The sequence below is a fragment of the Maniola jurtina genome, chromosome 27, assembly GCF_905333055.1.
Source record: "Maniola jurtina chromosome 27, ilManJurt1.1, whole genome shotgun sequence".
NCBI classification, from domain to species: domain Eukaryota; kingdom Metazoa; phylum Arthropoda; class Insecta; order Lepidoptera; family Nymphalidae; genus Maniola; species Maniola jurtina.
In genome coordinates, this window is record NC_060055.1 from 5,053,927 (window position 1) to 5,075,808 (window position 21,882).

At 39.9% G+C, this 21,882-nt stretch overlaps 1 protein-coding gene across 1 annotated transcript in view; it reads right to left on the minus strand.

The window, feature by feature from the left end:
• Window positions 1-369: 369 nt before the first annotated feature.
• The window catches only part of LOC123878970 (diacylglycerol kinase 1), an 84,378-nt gene continuing 62,865 nt past the window's right edge, over window positions 370-21,882 (minus strand). The window contains exons 4-24 of the mRNA XM_045926374.1: window positions 17,698-17,771; window positions 17,151-17,262; window positions 16,332-16,446; window positions 14,927-15,091; window positions 13,895-14,017; window positions 13,026-13,150; window positions 11,448-11,524; window positions 10,604-10,764; window positions 10,098-10,211; window positions 9,544-9,635; window positions 9,007-9,147; window positions 8,106-8,358; window positions 7,318-7,404; window positions 6,375-6,465; window positions 5,210-5,312; window positions 4,114-4,200; window positions 3,684-3,839; window positions 2,256-2,400; window positions 2,065-2,133; window positions 1,011-1,123; window positions 370-664 (exon numbers count right to left, since the gene is read on the minus strand). Coding sequence (XP_045782330.1) covers window positions 572-664; window positions 1,011-1,123; window positions 2,065-2,133; window positions 2,256-2,400; window positions 3,684-3,839; window positions 4,114-4,200; window positions 5,210-5,312; window positions 6,375-6,465; window positions 7,318-7,404; window positions 8,106-8,358; window positions 9,007-9,147; window positions 9,544-9,635; window positions 10,098-10,211; window positions 10,604-10,764; window positions 11,448-11,524; window positions 13,026-13,150; window positions 13,895-14,017; window positions 14,927-15,091; window positions 16,332-16,446; window positions 17,151-17,262; window positions 17,698-17,771 — 2,496 coding nt within the window. The 3' untranslated portion in view covers window positions 370-571. The remainder of the gene's footprint in view (window positions 665-1,010; window positions 1,124-2,064; window positions 2,134-2,255; window positions 2,401-3,683; window positions 3,840-4,113; window positions 4,201-5,209; window positions 5,313-6,374; window positions 6,466-7,317; window positions 7,405-8,105; window positions 8,359-9,006; window positions 9,148-9,543; window positions 9,636-10,097; window positions 10,212-10,603; window positions 10,765-11,447; window positions 11,525-13,025; window positions 13,151-13,894; window positions 14,018-14,926; window positions 15,092-16,331; window positions 16,447-17,150; window positions 17,263-17,697; window positions 17,772-21,882) is intronic.

Sequence of the window (21,882 nt, forward strand, 5' to 3'; positions counted from 1 at the left end):
AAATAAACTAGACATAAAAATAAATAAAAATCTGTTTTACAATGAACAAGTAAAGCCTTTTTATATGATACCCCACTTGGTATAGTTATCTTACTTTGAAAATTGGAACACATTTTAATTTCTTTTTTAAATGATGTAACCACAAATTCGCGGTTTTCAGATTTATTCCTGTACTTGTGCAGTATAAGAACTACCTACCTACCAAATTTCATGATTCTAGGTCCACGGGAAGTACCCTATAGGTTTCTTGACAGACTCGACGGACGGACGGACGGACAGACAGACAGATAACAAAGAGATCCTATAAGGGTTTCGTTTTTCGTTTTGAGGTACGGAACCCTAAAAAGGTCATAAATGTGACAGGTTTTTGATGCAATAGTTCCGCGGAATTGCTACTCGAATTCTGAGACCGACCGTACATTTAGACCAGTCAATTTAGTTTAGAGAATTTACCCAACAGAATTGCAATACTATTCATTGTTCTGAGGTTAACATCGATGCTGTCGCAACAGAGTCGATATATGTCTCTTTCTGACCTGTAACGAGTTATATTGGAATGAGTGAGCGAGACCTAACAGTGAGTGAACAGTTTGAAGAAACTTCGTCCCTTTTCTGGCGCTGGCCCCATCAGCATTGGTACTTGGTTCTTATGGGTTATGGTGATCTGAAAATAGAAACCAGGATCATTAAAATTCAAATCATCATTTTCTGAATCATATTCGATAACTTTTCCTGGATAAAAATTACTCATCACAAGCTATCATTGTACTAGCAGACAGATAGACAGAGCGAGACACTTTCGCATTTTATAATACTAAGTATGAATTCGTTTTTTTTTTCAATTCTTTGATGTAAGCGTTTGTATATGATAAAAGATTTATTATTTTTATGCACAATAGTTTTTGTTTTATGGTGCAAAATATCGGATAAAATACCCGAGTACGGAACCCTCGCTGCACGAGTCTGACTGACACTTGACCGTTTTTTTTTAAAGTAAGACTATATTTTACCTTGCAAGGAGGCTGCATCCACGGTTCACCATCGATTTGCATGGGGAACGTGCGCTTGGTGGTAATTGTTATTGAACTGCACTGCGCCAAACGACGCCCTGACGCTCGGAGACCTGCACATAAACCATCAGTTGCTCATCATTCATTCGTCTATACTAGTATTATAAATCCGACCGACATAGCTCAAAGGATTAGCAAGCTGAAGTGGCAATGGGCAGGTCATGTCTGTCGTAGAACCGACGGCCGATGGGGCAGACATGTTCTGGAGTGGAGACCGCGTACCGGCAAGCGCAGTGTGGGACGAACTCCTGCCCGCTGGACCGATGACCTGAAGAAGGTGGCGGGGAGCGGGTGGATGAGGAAGGCGGAGGACCGTGTTTGGTGGCGCGCTCTTGGAAAGGCCTATGTCCAGTCGTGGACGCATACAGGCTGATGGAATGGAATACGAGTATTATATCCTTCACGCCCTTACTAAGCAAACAATTGAATTGATTTTTGGTATAGAGATAGTTGAAATGACGGACGGACGAACGGACATTTAAGGCTACTTGTTATCCCGGAAAATCAATGATTTCCCGCGGGATTTTTTGAAAACCTAGATCCACGCGAACGAAGTCATCAGTTAGTTGTAAAATAATATAAATAAATATGCATTCAATCATTCGTTCTTTCATTCATTAAAATAAAAAAAATTGAATTTATATCCATACTAATATTATAAATACGAAAGTGTCTGTCTGTCTGTCTGTCTGCTACCTTTTCACGGCCCAACAGTTTAATAAATTCTAACGAAATTTGGTACAGGGTTAGCTTATATCCCGGGACGGACATAGGCTACTTTTTATCCTGGAAAATCAAAGAGTTCCCACGGGATTCAAGAACCCATCCGCTTAACCGATTTGTATGAAATTTGGTACCGAGGTAGCTTGCGTCCCTATAATTGACATAGGCATTTTATCCCGAAAAATCAAACAGTTCCCACGGGATCTTTAAAAACCTAAATCCACGCGGACGAAGTCGCGGGCATCTTCTAGTATTTTATATTTTTACTTACCTGTCCGGACTTGCCCCATATGTAAACAGTTTTCTAAGCCGATCACTTCTATTAACTTGTCACCTATATCTGTAACAAAAAATTCTAAGTTCACTTCTTAATTATGCTATTCTACGTAAAATATTAAGTTACGGAACCCTTCGTGTGTGAGTCCGTCTCGCACTTGGCCAGTATTTCTATGATTCTCTAACCTTGTTGTGCGTTAGGGAAGCGCCCCCGCCTGTGCGCCCCACTAGCACCCCATAAGTTGGAGCCCCCGTGCGCGTACGGAATGTTGAGTAGAGCTACGCCTTGTAGGGCTACGCCTTTTGACAGCTCCAGAGAGGATCCATCACACTGAAAGATTAATACTTAATACAATATAAACTAAGTTACTTCAAGTAATAGATAACAGTCGGACTTCGTGTGTGTTGGTGTTAGTTATCGGGCGTGCCCTGCTTTTTTGGAGTGTTTTTTTTTTTGTTAAACTGACTGGAAAGCGCTCTAAAGGGGTGCCGTCCGTGTGTCGGCGAGACGAAGTACATACTTGTATAGTTTCCCTAACTTGTTACTAATTACTACAAACTTGGTTTATCATTGGCTAATCTTTGTAAAGCCAGATGAGAGAGAAAAAAAAAGATAACAGTCAATGGCGCCGATTCTGTTGTCTTTCTCCGAACTAAATTTAGAGTATCTGCATCCTCCTCCTTTTAGTATTGCTAAAAAAGGATGGAACATAAATTTTACATTTGAAGACTCTAAGTTTTAGTACAAGCTAGCAGCTAAAGTCGCGAGGTTTGTCAGCTCTAAATTTAAATTAAAACTGTCAAATTGTGCCTGGTTTACCGTTAAAGCAAGTGATATTTACGCACATAAGTCCAAAAATTTAGTGGTGCGTTCCCGGGATCGAACCCCCGGGGCTAATGGATACTAATATGTACCTAAAATGAACTTAGTGTAAATAATGTAATTCAAGGAACCAAAAGCTTATTTTGCTATAATCCGCCAAACCAAAGAAATCTGTATGGTGCAACATGCAGCATGCGACATGCACTGCCCGCCCTCCCACTGATAAACATGCAGGAAAAGCCAGCCACCAAGCAAGCCACACGCACCACCACGCTGCATGCTCCGGTGTCGGGGCGAAACGCGCGTCGAGTGGTGTTGGGATTTTTGTGGCGCTGCGTGGTGGTGGTGCGTGTGGCTTGCTTGGTGGCTGGCTTTTCCTGCATGTTTATCAGTGGGAGGGCGGTGCATGTCGCATGCTGCATGTTGCACCATACAGATTTCTTTGGTTTGGCGGATTATAGCAAATTAAGCTTTTGGTTCCTTGTATATCATGGACTTCCGCAAAATAACGCCTGCTTCTATACTACAATTTTATATATATTTAAATTTTTTATATATATACATTATGTTTATTTATTTTATTTTATTAGTACACCCCTTCCACTTTCTTTAATTTTTATTATCTCCTCACCCTAAGGTTGCCTGGAAGAGATCGCTATTTTAGCGATAAGGCCGCCTTTTGTACATAAATCTATAATGTTATTTATATGTTACTATGTCTTGTTGGTGTACAATAAAGAATATTTTACTTTTACTTTTACAAATAATAATATTGTTCCCATGATAGTTACCACAATATCAATATTCTCATGTAGATTCTTGCAGCTCGCAGCGAATTGCTCCGACGTAGCGAACTCAAAATACCACAATTTATTCTTCATCCGGGAACTGAATTTGTCCGGGTTTCGTTCCCTTTCTGTGTGGAACTTTACGCAGATTGCTGCATCCTGGAAAATCATTATTTTAATTATCTTAGGGTTCCGTACCTCAAAAGGAAAAACGGAACCCTTATAGGATCACTTTGTTGTCTGTCTGTCTGTCCAGAAACCTATAGGGTACTTCCCATTGATCTAGAATCATGAAATTTGGCAGGTAGGTAGGTCTTATAGCACAAGTACAGGAATAAAGCTGAAAACTGCGAATTTGTGGTCACATCATTCAATCAAGCCGCTATCTTGACTATGAATTCCAGTGTTAAAGAAGGTAGTAGTTAATACTTACAACGCCTACAGAGAAATAATTGTTGATTATGTTGTATGGGACGGACGTAGGGTGCGGCGCCGAGTCTGGCATTTGGACGAATTCGCACTGAAAACACACACACAAGTAGATAGGTATGTCAATCAAGAGCCTGAAAAGTATACAATACGATACAATCACACTAATATTATAAAAGCGAAAGTTTGTATGTATGTGTGTGTGTGTGTGTGTGTGTGTGTGTGTGTGTGTGTGTGTATGTTTGTTACTCCTTCACGCAAAAACTACTGGACGGATTGGGCTGAAATTTAGAATGGAGATAGATTATACCCTGGATTAGCACATAGGCTACTTTTTATCCCGGAAAATCAAAGAGTTCCCACGGGATTTTTAAAAAACTACATCCACGCGAACGAAGTCGCGGGCATCAGCTATTTCTTTATATGCTTAAGGGGCATGAGACCGGCCTGCTCGCGAAATTCAAATTTAATTTGGTTTTTCGCAATTTGTTCACTAATACGACAACGTAGGCTTATGGTATTCTAATTCCGACAATGGCAGTATCATCCTTACAGGTTTATATAAAAATCTTTACTTGAAAAGGTCCAGTTTAAGAAATTAGTTCTAGTATCGACTATTCTCATAAATTAGTCGATACTAGAACTAATTTCTTAAACTGGACCTTTTCAAGTAAAGATTTTTATATAAACCTGTGAGGATGATACTGCCACTGTCGGAATAAGAATGCCATAAGCCTACGTTGTCGTATTAGTTTACAAAGACCCCTGGTCTTTGAGTAATCGAAGAACATACATAAAAGAAAAAAAAGATTCCGACGAATTGAGAACCTCCTCCTTTTTTGGAAGTCGGTTAAAAATATAGTTTAGCCAAAAATGTCTGAGCTTTCAGTTTCCCACAAGATGGTGTAGTTGTATTGCTACATATTGTAACTTTTTACGATTTGAATAGAGCAGCTGCTGAGTTTCTTGCGAGCTCTTCTCACTAGAATTTCATACCAAACCGGTGGTAGAGTTGTGACTCATAGCATAAGGGAAACTAATTGTCTTACATAAAATAAATAAAGCTTTAATTTTGATTTTTTGCTGTTTTTTTTTTTTACCTCGTCATTGGAATTTTCAACATGAATCTGCCATCTATCCATCATGACGGTGCTCGCTCGTGCTATCTTATCTAATATCTTGTGAATTGATTCTCCTTCATATCTGAAAACGTTGGAAATTGAGATAATTATCATAAAACCATACCAATGTTATAAATGCGAAAGTGTGCCTGTCTATGGCTAGATTTAACCAATTTTTATGTGTGGTACAGAGTTAGCTTATATCCCGGGGACTAAGATAGGTACTTTTTATCCCGGAAAATCAAAGAGTTCCCACGGGATTCTTAAAGGTCCATCCGTTTTTACCGATTTATATGAAATTTGGTATTGAATTATTAACGACTAGAGGATACCCGCGACTTCGTCCGCGCGGATTTAGATTTCTATAGTTCCCGTGGGAACTGTTTAATTTTCCGGGATAATAAGTTACCTATTTCGATAACAGGAACGCAAGCTACTTCAGTACCAAATTTCATACAAATCGGTTAAGTAGATGGATCTTTAGGAATCCCGCGGGATCTCTTTGACTTTTCGGGATAAAAAGTAGCATATGTCCGTCCCCGGGATATAAGCTAACTCTGTACCAAATTTCGTCAGAATCAGTTAAACTGTTGGGCCGTAAAAAGGTAGCAAACAGATAGACAGACAGACAGACACACTTTCGCATTTATTATATTAGTATGGATGGGTATAAGGGCATCATAGTCTGATTTGTAGTTTGATAGGATTGGTCTAATATTATTAAGTACAAGTAGGTGTTGAAGCGCCTACAGCTTCATCTCGGCAAATGCACTTTGTTGCGAATAGTTTTAATAATGTTGACAAAGACTATAAATAATTGTTTATCCTATTAGTATTTTTTGTATTGTATATATTTTAAATATAAATTAACTAACTACATAACATATATTTCATGTATTAAATTCAAATCTTACTTATCTAAAATCATACATTTGTTATCTGTTTGTTAAATGTCAGTTCATACAACATATTTTCTTTACTAACCCTCAATTTTGTATATTTCTAGATTGTCATTTTACGTTTTTATAATTTTCCTTTGTTCTCTTCTCTTTGTTAAAAACCCAAACGGTCTGCGCGCCAATAAATTCATTTTTAGAAGAAATATCTTTAATTTATCATCCACGCATCAACAGTAGGTACGTACCCTCCACCCCACCGAAGACACCTAGCCAAATCATTGCCTGTACCGAGTGGTATTACTCCGACTGCGGGCCGAATCTCCGTCTCCACTTTATCTGTAGCACAAACAATATACTCGGTGTAATAATATAAGACTAGTGAAAACTTAGCACACTATCCAATACTAATTACCATTTGCCTTATAATTGTAGTTTTAGGTAGGTATTCAGTATTTTTCAAACCCACAATGCTCCTGCCACGTGTAGGCGGGGCCATTGACCCCGCGACACATATCTACGCAATGTTCGTTGACCTCTAGCGTCAGTCAGGTGTTTTATTTGCAATACATTGTGAACTTTATCAATATTATAGCGTTTATTATTTATTTTTTGCGTTCTTTGTGAAGAATACCTCAATTGAAGTCACAGTCAAAAGCAAATTTTTCATTAAAAATAAAAAATATAATTAAAAATCGGTCAAGTGCGAATCGATCTTACAGACGAAGGGTTCCATACCATCGTACAAGAAATAACACTTGAATAATTTAAATTTATTTAAAAAATTTAAGGCGGCTATTTTGAAATTTTTATTATTTGTCGTTACAGCCAGCGGCAATAAAAATACACATTCTGTGAAAATTTCAACTCTACCTATTACAATTTACGAGATACAGTCTGCTGACAGACAGACGGACGGAAGGGCAGCGGAGGCTTAGTAATAGGGTCCCGTTGGTACCCTTCGGCACGGAACCCTAATAAAGCGTTATAAAGTTTTTTTTAAAAAGAATATTAGCCATGTGAAATGACTAATATTCCCCTTTCCTCTCCAACTAAGCGTCAGGCTTGTGCTAGGAGTAGGTACGACAATAGTACAACGGGCGGGGTTTGAACCGTCGACCTTTCGGTTTTCAGTCCACTCCTTTACCGGTTGAGCTATTGAGGCTCTGAAAAAGTAAAAAGGAATCTCACCCATGGTTTCCAAAACCCAGCCAACTGTACCGTCGCCCCCGCAGCATATCACCCTGTAGTTTCTTACGTCTTTGAACATTTGTAAACCTAGCCAACAAAAAAAACGTTTAAAAATAAAGGAATCTCACATGAAATCATTTCAAAAACTAAAGAACGAATGATTGAATGAATGATTTTTATGAGAGTGATGTTTACAGAATGTATGATATTAATTAATGAATTAATAAAGAAAAGATTTATATTTTACTAGTTGATGCCCACGACATCGTCCCTGAGGATTTAGGTTTTTAAAAATCCCGTGGAAACTAATTAATTTGCTGGTATAAAAAGTAGCGTATATCAGCCTTCAACCCTTTAATTATATCCATACAAAATGTCACAGCAGCCAAAGATCTGTTGGAATGTATTTTTTTATATGTGTGTGTTAATGTGTGTTGTTGTTTTTTTTTTTTTATAAAAGAATATTAGCCATGTTAAATGACTAATATTCCCCTTTCCTCTCCAACTAAGCGTCAGGCTTGTGCTAGGAGTGGGTACGACAATAGTGCAACGGGCCGGGTTTGAACCGTCGGCCTTTCGGTTTTCAGTCCACTCCTTTACCGGTTGAGCTATTGAGGCTCAATTGTTTAAAGAACAAACCAACAAAACTAACACACATTGATGAACAAATAAAAAAATAGTTTTTAAGTGAACGGTCTAAAGGTCGACTGAAAAAATTAATAAATGAGGTTTCAGTGAGATCGTATTAAAAGAAATATAAGCATAGAAAAATCATAAAACAAACCAACCTTGCATTGGCCCGCCTTTCGCTATATCATGAACCTGTCTAGGGTTCAAAATATACTGGAGCTTCCTCAAAACCCTGGACCCTTGCCTCCCCCCAGACTTAGGGTTGATAAACACGAGTAAAGGGCATGTCCCTTCGAGTGGACTTATTTGGAAAGAGATGGGAGGAGCTCGGTGTTCCTTTTTCTCTTCTTTCCTCTCTTCTGTCGGAGTGGACATTGAGATCGGGAGGGAGATTGAGACTGGTATCGATTGCTGAAAATATAATTTAAATAAATCTCACTCAAATATTTTAGTTTCGTTAGTTAAAACAAAGAGTATTAGTACGTAATCACTGGTTAAAATTTTAATAATCACTGGTTATAATTTTGACGCATACAAAACAAAACAAAACAAAATAAAATTAACTTTTTAACTTTCATCGGGACCATATCTCGAAAATAGTTTACAAGCCAGTTTAAAAAAGCTTAAATTAAAAGTTATTCGTAAAGTAAAACAAGCGCAGATAAAAGCTAAATTAAATGACCAAACAATACCGAATCATTTATCCAATAAACGATTTTATTTCGCTATCACACGTATATATTTTATTTTATTTTTTATTTTATTTAATAGGAAGCCAACGGTATACAAAGAACACTAATTATGACGACTTATATAAACTTAGGACTATCAATGTATACTCACTTACAGGCTAACTCAACATGCTTAATCTAAAACTCCTAAATAGTAAAACTTAAATTAAGACATTCCTTGCATAAAATCTATAATAATTAAATTAATTACTCAATAAGCCAAAAATAGATTTATGACTGACATTCATTCGACATCATTCACTCACACTTTAGGACTTTCATTACACCACCTTTCTCCATTCGTTCGCTCTTTAATTCATTCACCTACCTGTTCAGTGTTATTCCGATGTGGCAACGATCGTTGTCGGTCCAGCACGAGTGGTCGGATAGCCGTTGGTGGTAGAATATGTTTCGCATGACGACCCAAAGTACAAGCGCCACCAGCACTGCCCACGCAACGGTTATGAAGCTGAAAATTTATAAAAATACGTTAATTAGAGCTAAAGAACTGAAAGAATGAGTGAATGAATGTGAACGAATAAAAAATCATTGAATAACGGATGAATGAAATGTTAATTAAATGGTTGACTAATATGTCAAGAACTAATATGTGAATGAATTAATAAATTAAAACAAGGAAAGGGACCAAGAAATCCATTATTGTAGTATAAGCAAGAAAATCCTCATTACAAAGCAAGAAAACTGTTATCCTGGGCGGGGTATAGCAGTTTTTACTAAACCCATAGGGTACCCCTTTAGTTTCTACACGGCATTATACCGGAACCCAACATTGCTTGGCGGTGTAGCCAACAGAGTGGTAGCTAGCCACGACCGAAGCCTCCCAGCAGACAAAAGCATTACTTACAGTGATATGACACCATCGGCAGTGCAGGCCAGTGATTCCATTGTATCCCTTGATCTTTTTCCGACACCGCGCGCATTTGCCGTGGCAATTCCCTGAAACCAACACCTTCCAGATATACACGGTGAAATTACATATGTATGTACCTACTTGCTATCATTTAAATGTACGAAGACTTCCTTGTCATAAACTATATTAATTAGTTCAAGGAACCAAAAGCTTAATACCTTACAATTATAGGCAATTATTTGCAATTATAGGCATCGTAAGGTCTACATCTCCTGAGGATGCTCCGGTGTCGGGGAGAAACGCGCGTCGAGTGGTGTTGGGATTTGTGTGATGCTGCGTGGTGGTGGTACGTGTGGCTTGCTTGGTGGCTGTCTTTTCCTGCATGTTTATCAGTGGGAGGGCGGGTGGTGCATGTCGCATGCTGCATGTTGCACCATATAGATTTCGTTGGTTGGCGGATTATACCATTAAGCTATTGGTTCCTTGTATATCATGGACTTCCGCAAAGTAAAGCCTGCTTCTATACAAGATATCTCTAGAGTTTATACCTTCCACCCAATGATGCGCCAGCGTAGCCGGAGCGCGTCTGGACTTGGAGTAGGTAGCGATGCACGACGCCGGCGCGCGTTGCACGCAACGTTCGTGCACCGTGAACTTGCAAACTGTACGCACAATTTCGTACATTATTTTTTTGTAAAGTTAAAGAAAATTTACGAGCTCGCTTCGCTCGTGCTCCATGATGGAACTTTGTTTGGTTTCGAATCTAGTATAAGTTTATTTTGCTAAACTTAAGAGTGCTTTCCATGCGTTATGCGTGAACAACGCGAATCAACGTTTAGTGTTAATTTTACAAGTTAGTAATTACTAACTACAAGCTAACCCTGTACCAAATTTCATCAGAATCGGTTAAAATGTTGGGCCGTAAAAAGGTAGCAGACAGACAGACAGACACACTTCCGCATTTATAATATTAGTATGCATTATTTTTTACAAATTAATATTTTTTTAACAAAGTAAAGAAACTTGAAATTATTGAAAATTGAACTCTACTCACATATACAACAGAGTCCCTTCTTCCCTAAACCGACGAGCATGTTGAGACAAAGGTTGCAATACGCCGGTCGGTTGAAGTGTTTCAACCTCCACGCATGTTCGCCGTCCTCCTTTACATTCGTATCAAGACCCAGGAGTACTAGTAGGGGTATTGTTGTCATACTGTAAAATAAAATATCCTTAAAATTCAAAATTCAAAATATTTTTATTCAATTAGACTTTTACAAGTTCTTTTGAATCGTCAAAAGCATCTACCACTGGTTCGGAATGCCTTTCCTACCGAGAAGAACCAGCAAGAAACTCGGCGGTTGCTCTTTTCAAAGATTTGATATACAATATTATTATTAGAACTTGGCTTGGACACACTGCCGTGTATCTTGGTAAGGTCAGATTTTTTAAAATCCAAGTTAGCCTTTGACTGCAATCTCATCTGGCGGTAAGTGATGATGCAGTCTAAGATGGAAGAGCCTCGATAGCTCAACGGTTGAGGAGCGGAGTGAATTCCGAAAGGTCAACGGTTCAAACCCCACCCGTTGCACTATGTCGTACCCACTCCTGGCACAAGCTTTACGCTTAATTGGAGGGGAAAGGGGAGCAGGTATTCATGATTAACATGGTTAATATTCTATAAAAAAAATTGGTTGTCTGTAAAGTCGGTTTACTGACGATAGTTGAACGTGACAACAAAGGCCGATTGTGCTTCTTTGTCGCTCATTCCGCGCTCTCGCTTGCACTTCAAGCCTTACATGGAACGCCTCAGAGCGAGGTAACGCCGCATGAGTCATGTTTTTTCGTGCATGCAGTTGCGTTGTCACGTCAAAAAAAATATTTTCAAGGTAACTCACCCCCCTCTTTTCCACTCATCGAGCGAGACGGTGCCATCCGCGTCGTAATCTATCTCGACCATCATGTCTTGGAGAATCTGTAACAGACTTTTTTGGGTGAATAATAGGTAGAAGCCGATAGCCTAGTGGTTACGTCCGCCTCCTTGGAGGTCGGGGGTTCGATCTCGGACGCACCTCTAACTTTTCAGAGTTATTTGCGTTTTTAACCCCCGACCCAAAAAGAGGGCTGTTATAAGTTTGACGTGTGTATCTGTGTGTCTGTCTGTGGCATCGTAGCTCCTAAAGTAATGAACCGATTTTAATTTAGTTTTTTTGTTTAAAAGGTGGCTTGATCGAGAGTGTCCTTAGCCATAATCCAAGAAAATCGGTTCAGGCGTTTGAAAGTTATCAGCTCTTTTCTAGTTACTGTAACCTTTACTTGTCGGGGGTGTTATAAATTTTTAATTTACACTTGTAAGTAATTAAATATCACTTGATTTAACAGTGTAGGAAAACATCGTGAGGAAACCTGCATGCCTGCGAGTTCTCCATGTTCTCAAAGGTGTGTGAAGTCTGCAAATCCGCACTTGGCCAACGAGGTAGACTATTTTTTGGGGTTCTGTACCTCAAAAGGAAAAACGGAACCCTTATAGGATCACTTGGTTGTCTGTCTGTCTGTCCGTCCGTCCATCCGTCCGAGTACGGAACCCTGGGTGTGTGAGTCTGACTCGCATTTGGCCGGTTTTTTATACAATACGAGTTAGCTTGACTGCAATCTCACCTGGTGGTAAGTGATATACCGTCTAAGATGGAAGCGGGCTACCCTGGAAAGGGTATGGCAGTTTTCCATAAACCCATACTCCTATGGTTTCTACACGGCATCGTACTGGAACGCTAAATCGCTTGGCGGTATGACTTAGCCAGAAGGTTTTTTTTAATGTAAAGACTAGTGCTTGGCAATCAGACCTTCTAGCAAGTGATGATGCAGCCTAAGACCTAGCCACGATGGATGGTAACTAGCCACGGCCGAAGCCTTCCACCAGACCAGACTAGAAATTTAGAAATTATAAAATTCCGAACCCCTGCCGGTAATCGAACCTAGAACTCTACTAACCCTTTTTTCCGTCAGTCGTCCCGTCAAACCCGTCAGTTTTCCCTTCCACCTATAAATATGGGTACCTTCAAGTCAAGAGTGAATAGGCAACTTCTAGGCAAGCGCGCTCCATTTTAGGCTGCATCATCACTTGCTAGCAGGTCTGATTGCAGCCAAGCGCTAGTCTATATAATTTTAAAAAAAAATTGGTTGTCTGTAAAGTCGGTTTACTGACGATAGTTGAACGTGACAACAAAGGCCGATTGTGCTTCTTTGTCGCTCGTTCCGCGCTCTCGCTTGCACTTCAAGCCTTACATGGAACGCCTCAGAGCGAGGTAACGCTGCATGAGTCATGTTTTTTCGTGCGTGCAGCCGGCTCTATCGAATTATAAGACGTTGTCACGTCAAAAACTCGGAACTATGGCCAAAACCCTTCTCACTCTGAGAGGAGACCTGTGCTCTGTAGTGCGCCGGCGATGGCTTGACCATGATCACAGATATCTCACCGGTTTTAACTCCGACGTCTCCCAGCCCAGGTACTCAGCAACTGTCATCATCTGGTTAACGATGCAGTCCATCTCGTTGGTGTCCAAAACGCCGTTACCATCCGTGTCGTAAAGGCGGAACATGACTGAAAGTTAAAATACGAATCAATATATCGTTAAAAACTAGCTGATGTCCGCGACTTCGTTCGCGTGGATGAAGTTTTTTTTGAAAATCCCGTGGGAACTCTTTGATTTTCCGGGATAAAGAGTAGCCTATGTGCTAATCCAGGATATTATCTATTTCCATTCCGAATTTCAGCCAAATCCGTCGAGTAGTTTTTGCGTGAAGGAGTAACAAACACACACACACACACACACACACACACACACACACACACACACACACACACACACACACACACACACAAACTTTCGCCTTTATAATATTAGTGTGATATATAGTGTGATGATAGTATGATCTATTTAGGAATGTACAGGTACAGCCCTTTCATATTATGATACCCCACTTTGGTATATTTATCTTACTTTGAAAATTAAAAATACTAATTTATTTGTTCATGAACACATTTTTTTTTGTGATGTAACCACAAATTCACCATTTTCGGATTTTTTTCTTTACTTGTGCTACAAGACCTACCTATCTGCCTTTCATGATTCTAGGTCAACGGGAAGTACCCTATAGGTTTACTTCACAGACACTACAGATGAACAGCTAGACAGACAGACAGACAACAAAGTGATCCTATAAAGGTTCCATTTTTCCTTTTGAGGTACATACGGGACACCAAAAACCGGCCAAGACTCGCACTTGACCGGGGTTTTTTTATTTTATTCATCTTAGGTATCAGTAAAAGATCTTTTTTACTCACACTCCAACTTATCTTCTGGTCTGCCAGCTTCTAGAAGGGAGAGGTAGCATACGATGTCCTTGAGGGAAACCCTCGCTGTGTGGACTTCTATAGTGGAGGGTCGACGCATGAGGTGTTTGTAGTCTGCAAAATGTATGAAATGTTCATAAAATAACTAGAGGCATAACTCATAACAACAATAAGTACAAATCCAAGAAAGAAAACTTCAAAAACCGACTTCAAACTACACAACATGTTGAGGTCTTAATTTTAAGGTCCATACGACTTTATCATAATATATTTTTATTTAAAAAAAAAATGAGTGCAGTTCTCCTGTAGCATTAGGGTTGAGGAGTTGGGATCCAGAGATCAATGATTAATGATACTTGGTACATAATATCAATTCACTATCATTTTTAGCAAATTTTGCTAAATTTCTACGACTTAGGAGTACTGTACTCCTGCAAAATCAGGGTTGAGGGGTTGGGACCCGACGTACTACTCTTTGTTCCGGTTCTTCTCGGTAGGCACTGCATTCCGGACCAGTGGTAAATTATTTATTTGACGATTCAAAAGCACTTGTAAAACTTTATTTGGATAAAAATCTATTCTATTCTATTCTACGATTTATTCCGTACCTACTTGGTACACAATATCTATTCACCATCAACAGTACCTTAATCTCCACGGCGTCGGAATGCAGTATCCAGACAGCATCAGGGTTGAAGAGTTGAGACCAGAACTTCAACGATCTATTCCATATTTGGTACACAATATCAATAAACCATAATTTTTTGCAAAATTTGCTGAACTTCCCAGTTCTGTACTCTAAATCTCATCTAATTCTAAAAATGAGTGCAATTCTCCTGTAGCATCAGGGTTGAGGACTTCGAACCCGAATAACAACGATTTATTCCGTACTTGGTACACAATATCAATTCACCATCAACAGTACTTAGCTTGCTACATCAGGGTTAAAAGGTTTGAAGAACAACTAAGTATTTTCTGAGTACAAGCCTATTGAGGTTATAGAGAGAAAAAGAGAGCAGGTACCTTCTATTTTAGTGGACTGGTTGACTCGCAAGGAGTTGCTGCTCTTCCTACTAGAGTTGCGTGACATCTGGCTGTGACTCGGACTGTTCTCCAGACGACCCAGACACAGTTCGTGTGATGAATATGAGGGGTGCGTTGTCACGGAGAACATTGGGTGGACGCTGCCTGTGAAAGAAGAAGTTTCTTCAGAATCCTACATTAAACTCTTCCTTCCCCGCCTTGTTCCCACCAACATTATCAGCCGATAGACGTCCACGGCTTCCACATACCGCGGCATTGCATCGTCTTTTTTTTAACCCCCAACCCAAAAAGAGGGGTGTTATAAGTTTGACGTGTGTATCTGTGTATCTGTCTGTGGCATCGTAGCTCCTAAAGTAATGAACCGATTCTAATTTAGTTTTTTTGTTTGAAATGTGGCTTGATCGAGAGTGTTCTCAGCTATAATCCAAGAAAATCGGTTCAGCCGTTTGAAAGTTATCAGCTCTTTTCTAGTTACTTGTAACCTTCACTTGTCGGGGGTGTTATAAATTTTTAATTTACACTTGTTAATTTATTTATTTACTGTGATAAAGCACATGAATTTAAAACTTAAACCTCGCCAAACTGCACAGCAGTTTGTTGGTAAAAGGTAACGCCGTGCCTTTAGCTCTAGGTAAAGTCAAGGTCAAAATCATTTATTCAAAGTAATAATTCAATTGTACTCCTTTTGATAGTCGAAATTGTTAAATTTGTACGATATAGTGCTGATAATAATTAATTACGTAACTTAAAACTAAAGCTACGAGGGCAATACTTACTGAATTATTCTGAATTACTCTGAATCCAACAGTACCCTACAACTCATTTAATGTCGTCAGTCCACCTAATGGGCCGTTGTCTTCTAACCTTGCTTTTTCCCCGGTGCAAGGTCTCCTTGGGACCCCAAAGTCTATCGGTTATTCGAACTATGTTCCTTGCCCATGGCGACTTCAGCTTCTCAACCCATTGAGCTATGTCTATTCTAGTTCTCCTACGATTCTTTTTTTAATTCGTCATAGGCAAGCTCTTGACCACAATCATACCTGATGGAAAGTGATCATGTGGCTTGAAATGGATCGCATTTACCTAGAAAATGTCTTGACACAATCACACCTGATGGATAGTGATGATGTGGCCTAAGATTTGACTTAGAAAATGACTAAAGATCTCTTCATTTCTGATTTGATCACGTAGATAAACTTTAAGCTCTCTTCATCGCCCGCTATAACATCATAGACTAACGATATAATTATGGTGGAAAGAAGCAGCCTGATGAGGTAGAGTGGGGATAGTATGGTGGCACTCATTGGTGGAAGCCTGTGCCCAACAGTGGGCATCCGCAAGCTGACGATGATGAACAAATAGCATAGAGCTCCTATGTACCCACCAGTTCTACTCCGAGAAGCTTTGTCAGCGCCATCAACCGAGTCCGCTGAACTCTTCCCTAGTTGCTGTAATCTTTCTGCCAAACCGTGGATCTTTGACGCGAGGCTGAGTTTGCCCTGCAAAATAAAACATTACCATATTTTTTATTTTATTTAATTATTTAATTGTTAAAGTACGATATAGTGGCGATAATTAATTACGTAACTTAAAACTAAATCTACGAGTGTTCCAAACGCGACCAAGTCTGAGAAGAGCCCACAACAAACTCAGCCGGGTATAAGTCTTGTCGACTTGTCTGGGCGCTGCACATTTCTCTATATATAGACATTACATGAAATATTACACGGATGAGACGCAAATGCAGCGATGTATCAGCCTAACGAGAAGCCTATGCACGGGAGCGTGGCTGTGTGCTCAACCGTACCAATAGGGAAATTTCCCAACCGAGCGGTGTTGTGCTCGGTAGCGCCAGCTGGGCCGACGGTAGTACGTTGAAACTTCTATATATAGTCCAATTTGGTAAACGCTCTGTCGATGCGAAGTTGCGTGTTTCTCCTTGTATGCCAATTAAGCTACCCGTGCTGCCATCTAGGCCGTAGGTCGTGTATCGAGCGTTGTTGATTGATTGAGTATAGAAGCGACATCTTCTTGCGAATGTGGCAACCGCTACACCTACATTGGCTCCCCAGCAACCCTTCCTGAAGTCCTCGCTGACTTGGGTGGCCTGGTAAGATTTTGGAGTTCGGCTGGAGTGGAGTGTCGGTTAGCCGCACCAAAGGAGGAAAAGAAACCTAGGAAGAGATAGAAGATCAGCAGGTACCTGGTGGTCAGCATGAGCGGTGACGGCAGCGCATGCGGTAGTAGAACTGGCGGCGGCCATTTCCCGTAGGGCTGGCCTCTTGTCCCTACGCACGAACGATAGGAACAGATGCCTGGAAAAGAGAACATAGCTTTAAAGGACCCCAGGACTTCGTCTGTGTTGGTGTTAACTGGCGGGCGTACTCTGCCTTTTTGGAGTGTTTTTTTTTTGTTAAAACTGATTGGAAAGCGCTCTAAGGGGGTGCCGTGCGTGTGTCGGCGAGCACCGGCACAGACGGGGTCCATAGTGGTATAGTTTAACTAACTTGTTACAAATAACTACAAACTTGACATTGGCTAATCTTTGTAAAGTCAGACGAGAGAGAGAGAAAAAAAAGGACCCCAGATAGATTCGAAATTAGTCGGGCTTGATTGAATATGTGAATATAGCTGGTACAGATATAGACGCCTTTAAGATATTGAGGACTTCTTTGGTTTTTGACGAAGATCCGTGCTCAGTAATGAGCCGGCAATGTGTTGATGGTGATCTTGACGGTCGATTTATTTACCTGGACAGTTCATCCGGCGTAGTGACTTCAAGGAATGTGTCCAAGAACCACCGGAAGCCTTCAAAGTCGATGTCCTGAAACAATATTAAACGACAATCGTAAGAAGAGAGTACAATTTCTCATTCAGACAGACTAGATGGGATTATTCAAGGGGCGGACCAACAAATTTCTGAAAGACTGGCAACGCATCGGCGGTTCCTTTGGTGCTACAAATGTTCATGGGCGGCGGTAATCACTTGACATCTGGTGACCCGCCTGCTCGTTTACTCGCTACTTTTTATAGTCAGACTCGCGCATCAGGGTTCCGTACTCGGGTATTTTTCTGACATTTTGCACGATAAATCAAAAATTATTCATAAAAATAAATAGAAATCTGTTTTAGAATGTACAGGTAAGACCATTTCATATGATACCCCACTTGGTATAGTTATCTTACTTTGAAAATTGAAACAAATTTTAGTTTCTTTTTAAATGATGTGACCACAAATTCGCAGTTTTCAGATTTATTCCTGTACTTGTGCTATGAGACCTACCTACCTGCCAAATTTCATGATTCTAGGTCAACGGGAAGTACCCTATAGGTTTCTTGACAGACACGACGGACGGACGGACGGACGGACAGACAGACAGACAGACAACAAAGTGATCCTTTAGGGCTAACGGAACGATAGGGAACCCTAAAATTTTTGAAAAGCCGCTCTACAATTTAGTAAAATCTCTGTTTTGTCAATGTTGTCATAATATTCCCAGATAACGCCCTTGAATACCTGAAACGCGCGTTTTCAAAGCCCTGCCGGTTGCCATGCAACGGTGGCCATGGCAACGGCGCCATCTTCGATTCTTCAGAATTTCACAGATTAGAATATTATTAGGTAGTGGGTGGGTACTCTGTTTGTTGACGATGCGACTCCCACACAAATCCTTTGAATGGTTTCAATTTTTTCTATAATAGGTATTTTCCTTTAACATTTTCTACTAGAAGATGCCAGCGACTTCGTCCGCTTCGCAGGTTTTAAAAGATCCTGTGGGAACTGTTTGATTTTCCGGGATAAAAAGTTGCCTATGTCAATTATAACAGGGACGAAAGCTACCTCGCTACCTTTCATACAAATCGGTTAAGCGGACGGGTTTTTAGGAATCCCGTGGGAACTCTTTGATTTTCTGGGATAAAAAGTTGCCTATGTCCGTCCCCGGGATATAAGCTAACCCTGTACTTTTTGTCAGAATCGGTAAAGCTGTTGGACCGTGAAAAGGTAGCAGTCAGACAGACAGACACACTTTCGCATTTATAATATTAAGTATGGATAGATAGGTGGGTATCGTCGATTTGGAAGCGCCACCCCTACACTAGTACACGACAGATCGACATGGCAATTGGGGGTATGAGGTGAGTAGCGTGGGTGCTGTGCGGGTATTCGGGGCGTCCCCACCCCGATCGCCATGTCGACCTGTCGCGAACTATCGGTGCACTTAAGGTTACACGGGTCTGCCCGCGAAATTCAAATTTAATTTGGTTTTTCGCAATTCGTAAACTAATACGACAAAGTAGGCTATTATGGCATTCTAATAGCGCCAATGGCAGTATCATCTCCACAGGTTTATATGAAAATCTTTATTTGAAAGTGTCCAGTTTAAGAAATTAGTATCGACTATCGACTAATTTGTGAGTAACTCTCGTCAAACTCATTATTTTGACTGATTTCTTAAAACGTAAGTATTAACTAAGTGTAAATAAAAAAATTATAACACCCCCGACAAGTGAAGGTTGCAGTAACTAGAAAAGAGCTGATAACTTTCAAACGGCTGAACCGATTTTCTTGGATTATAGCTAAGAACACTCTCGATCAAGCCACCTTTCAAACTAAAAAAACTACTTAAATTAAAATCGGTTCATTAGTTTAGGAGCTACGATGCCACAGACAGATACACAGATACACACGTCAAACTTATAACACCCCTCTTTTTGGGTCGGGGTTAAAATGAGATAGATTACGACGCAGACGGCACCGTCTCGCTCGATGAGTGGAAAAGAGGTGGTGAGTTACCTAAAAAGTTTTTTTTAAAGAATATTAACCATGCTAATGATGAATAATACTACCCTTTCCCCTCCAATTAAGCGTAAAGCTTGTGCCAGGAGTGGGTACGACAATAGTGCAACGGGTGGGGTTTGAACCGTCAACCGTCGAATTCAATCCGCTCCTCAACCGTTGAGCTATCGAGGGCTCTTCCATTTAGGCCAGGGGGTGAGTTAAAAAACTCACACTTGTCCTAATGTTTTCTTCAATTGAATGTTTACTACCACATTGTATCTCTTACTTTATTTCTCTCTGCAAATAATTTTCCTACCATAAAAAAGGCAATATGAAATTAATGTGAACAAATGCGATAGGGGTAGCATGAACACATATTTATTAGGGACTAAGGGTCTTTACAAACTAGACGTTTATCCATACTAAAGGCTGGGCCAGACTGTTTTAAACAAGCCCTCCACATCGGTCTCCAACGGCGGTTTACAATACAACACGCGGTTTTACACTGTTGTAAACCGCCGTTGGTAATGTGAAGGGCTTGTTTAAAACAGTCTGGCCCAGCCTTAATGTTATACAAGATCAGAGGTTGCCAGACTTTTTTTAGGGCTCCATAGCTCAAAAGGAAAAACGGAACTCTTATAGGATCACTTTGTTGTCTGTCTGTCTGTCAAGAAATCCTATAGGGTACTTCCCGTTGACCTAGAATCATGAAATTTGGTAGGTAGGTAGGTCTTATAGCACAAGTACAGGAATAAATCTGAAAACCGCTTTGTGGTTACATCATTAAAAAAAAATTAAAATGAGTTTTAATTTTCAAAGTAAGATAACTATACCAAGTGGGGTATCATATTAAAGGGCCTTACCTGTACATTCTAAAACGGATTTTTATTTATTTTTATGCATAACAGTTTTTGATTTATCGTGCAAAATGTTAGAAAAAATACCCGAGTACGGAACTCTCAGTGCGCGAGTCTGACTCGCACTTGGCCGGTTTTCGTTTTTCTAAAACTTATTATCCGGTATCCGGTACGTATGTAGAGACCCTAGCGTTAACAGGGCTCTCTCCGTCACTCGCTTCATACAATCGTAGTTCCAATTTCATTTGAATATTAAGCAACCAAAGTCCATGAAATTTTGCAGACATATTCTAGAAACTAATATCTGTGTCTGTGGTGTTTTAGATTTTTCTAAAAATATGTAGTTTTAAAATTACAGGGGCTCAAAGATTTGTATGTAAATTTTTAAGACCGCGTGTAACTTTGAAACCGAATTTTTAACAGAAATCTGGAAAACCACAGACATAGATATTAGTTAGTAGACTTTGGTTGCTTAATATTCAAATGAAATTGGAACTACGTTTGTATGAAGCGAGTGACGGAGAGACCCCTCTTAACGAATGAATGTTAGTACGGTAGGTAATAGGTATTACACGCATCTGTTTTAGTTACGGGCTAGTGCCCAGCCATTATTGCAAACTGCCTTGTTAGGGGCAGGCATCAGACTTCACACTAGTATTATAAAGGCGAAAGTTTGTGTGTATGTATATGTGTGTATGTTTGTTACTCCTTCACGCAAAAACTACAAGACGGGTTTGGATGAAATTTAGAATGGAGATAGATTATACCCTGGATTAGCACATAGGCTACTTTTTATCCCGGAAAATCAAAGAGTTCCCACGGGATTTCGAAAAACCTAAATCCACGCGGACGAAGTCGCGGGCGTCAGCTAGTAAATTATAAAGGCGAAAGTTTGTGTGTATGTATGTGTGTGTGTTTGTGTTTGTTACTCAAATATCAAATAAAAATAGTTTTTTTTTCTATCTCCTTTCTTATATCCCGGAAAATCAAAAAGTTCCCACGCGATTTTTGAAAATCAAAACCATCGCAGGCATCATTTGATATTTAATGAATATAGAGTTACAAGTACCTCGAAAGCCTTTTGTGAATTTTACACGGAATTCTAAAAATACACAGTCCACCCATTTCCATACGAATCGATATCACAACGCTATTCAAATACCCACTTTACGAACAAACAAATAGAGTCTATTTTGAATTGGTATTCGCTTGGGTCACTATTAAGACAGAGATTTACTTACAGGGTAGAGCGGGCTAAGAGAAATATTATCATAACATGAATATAAAGTCAAAGTCAA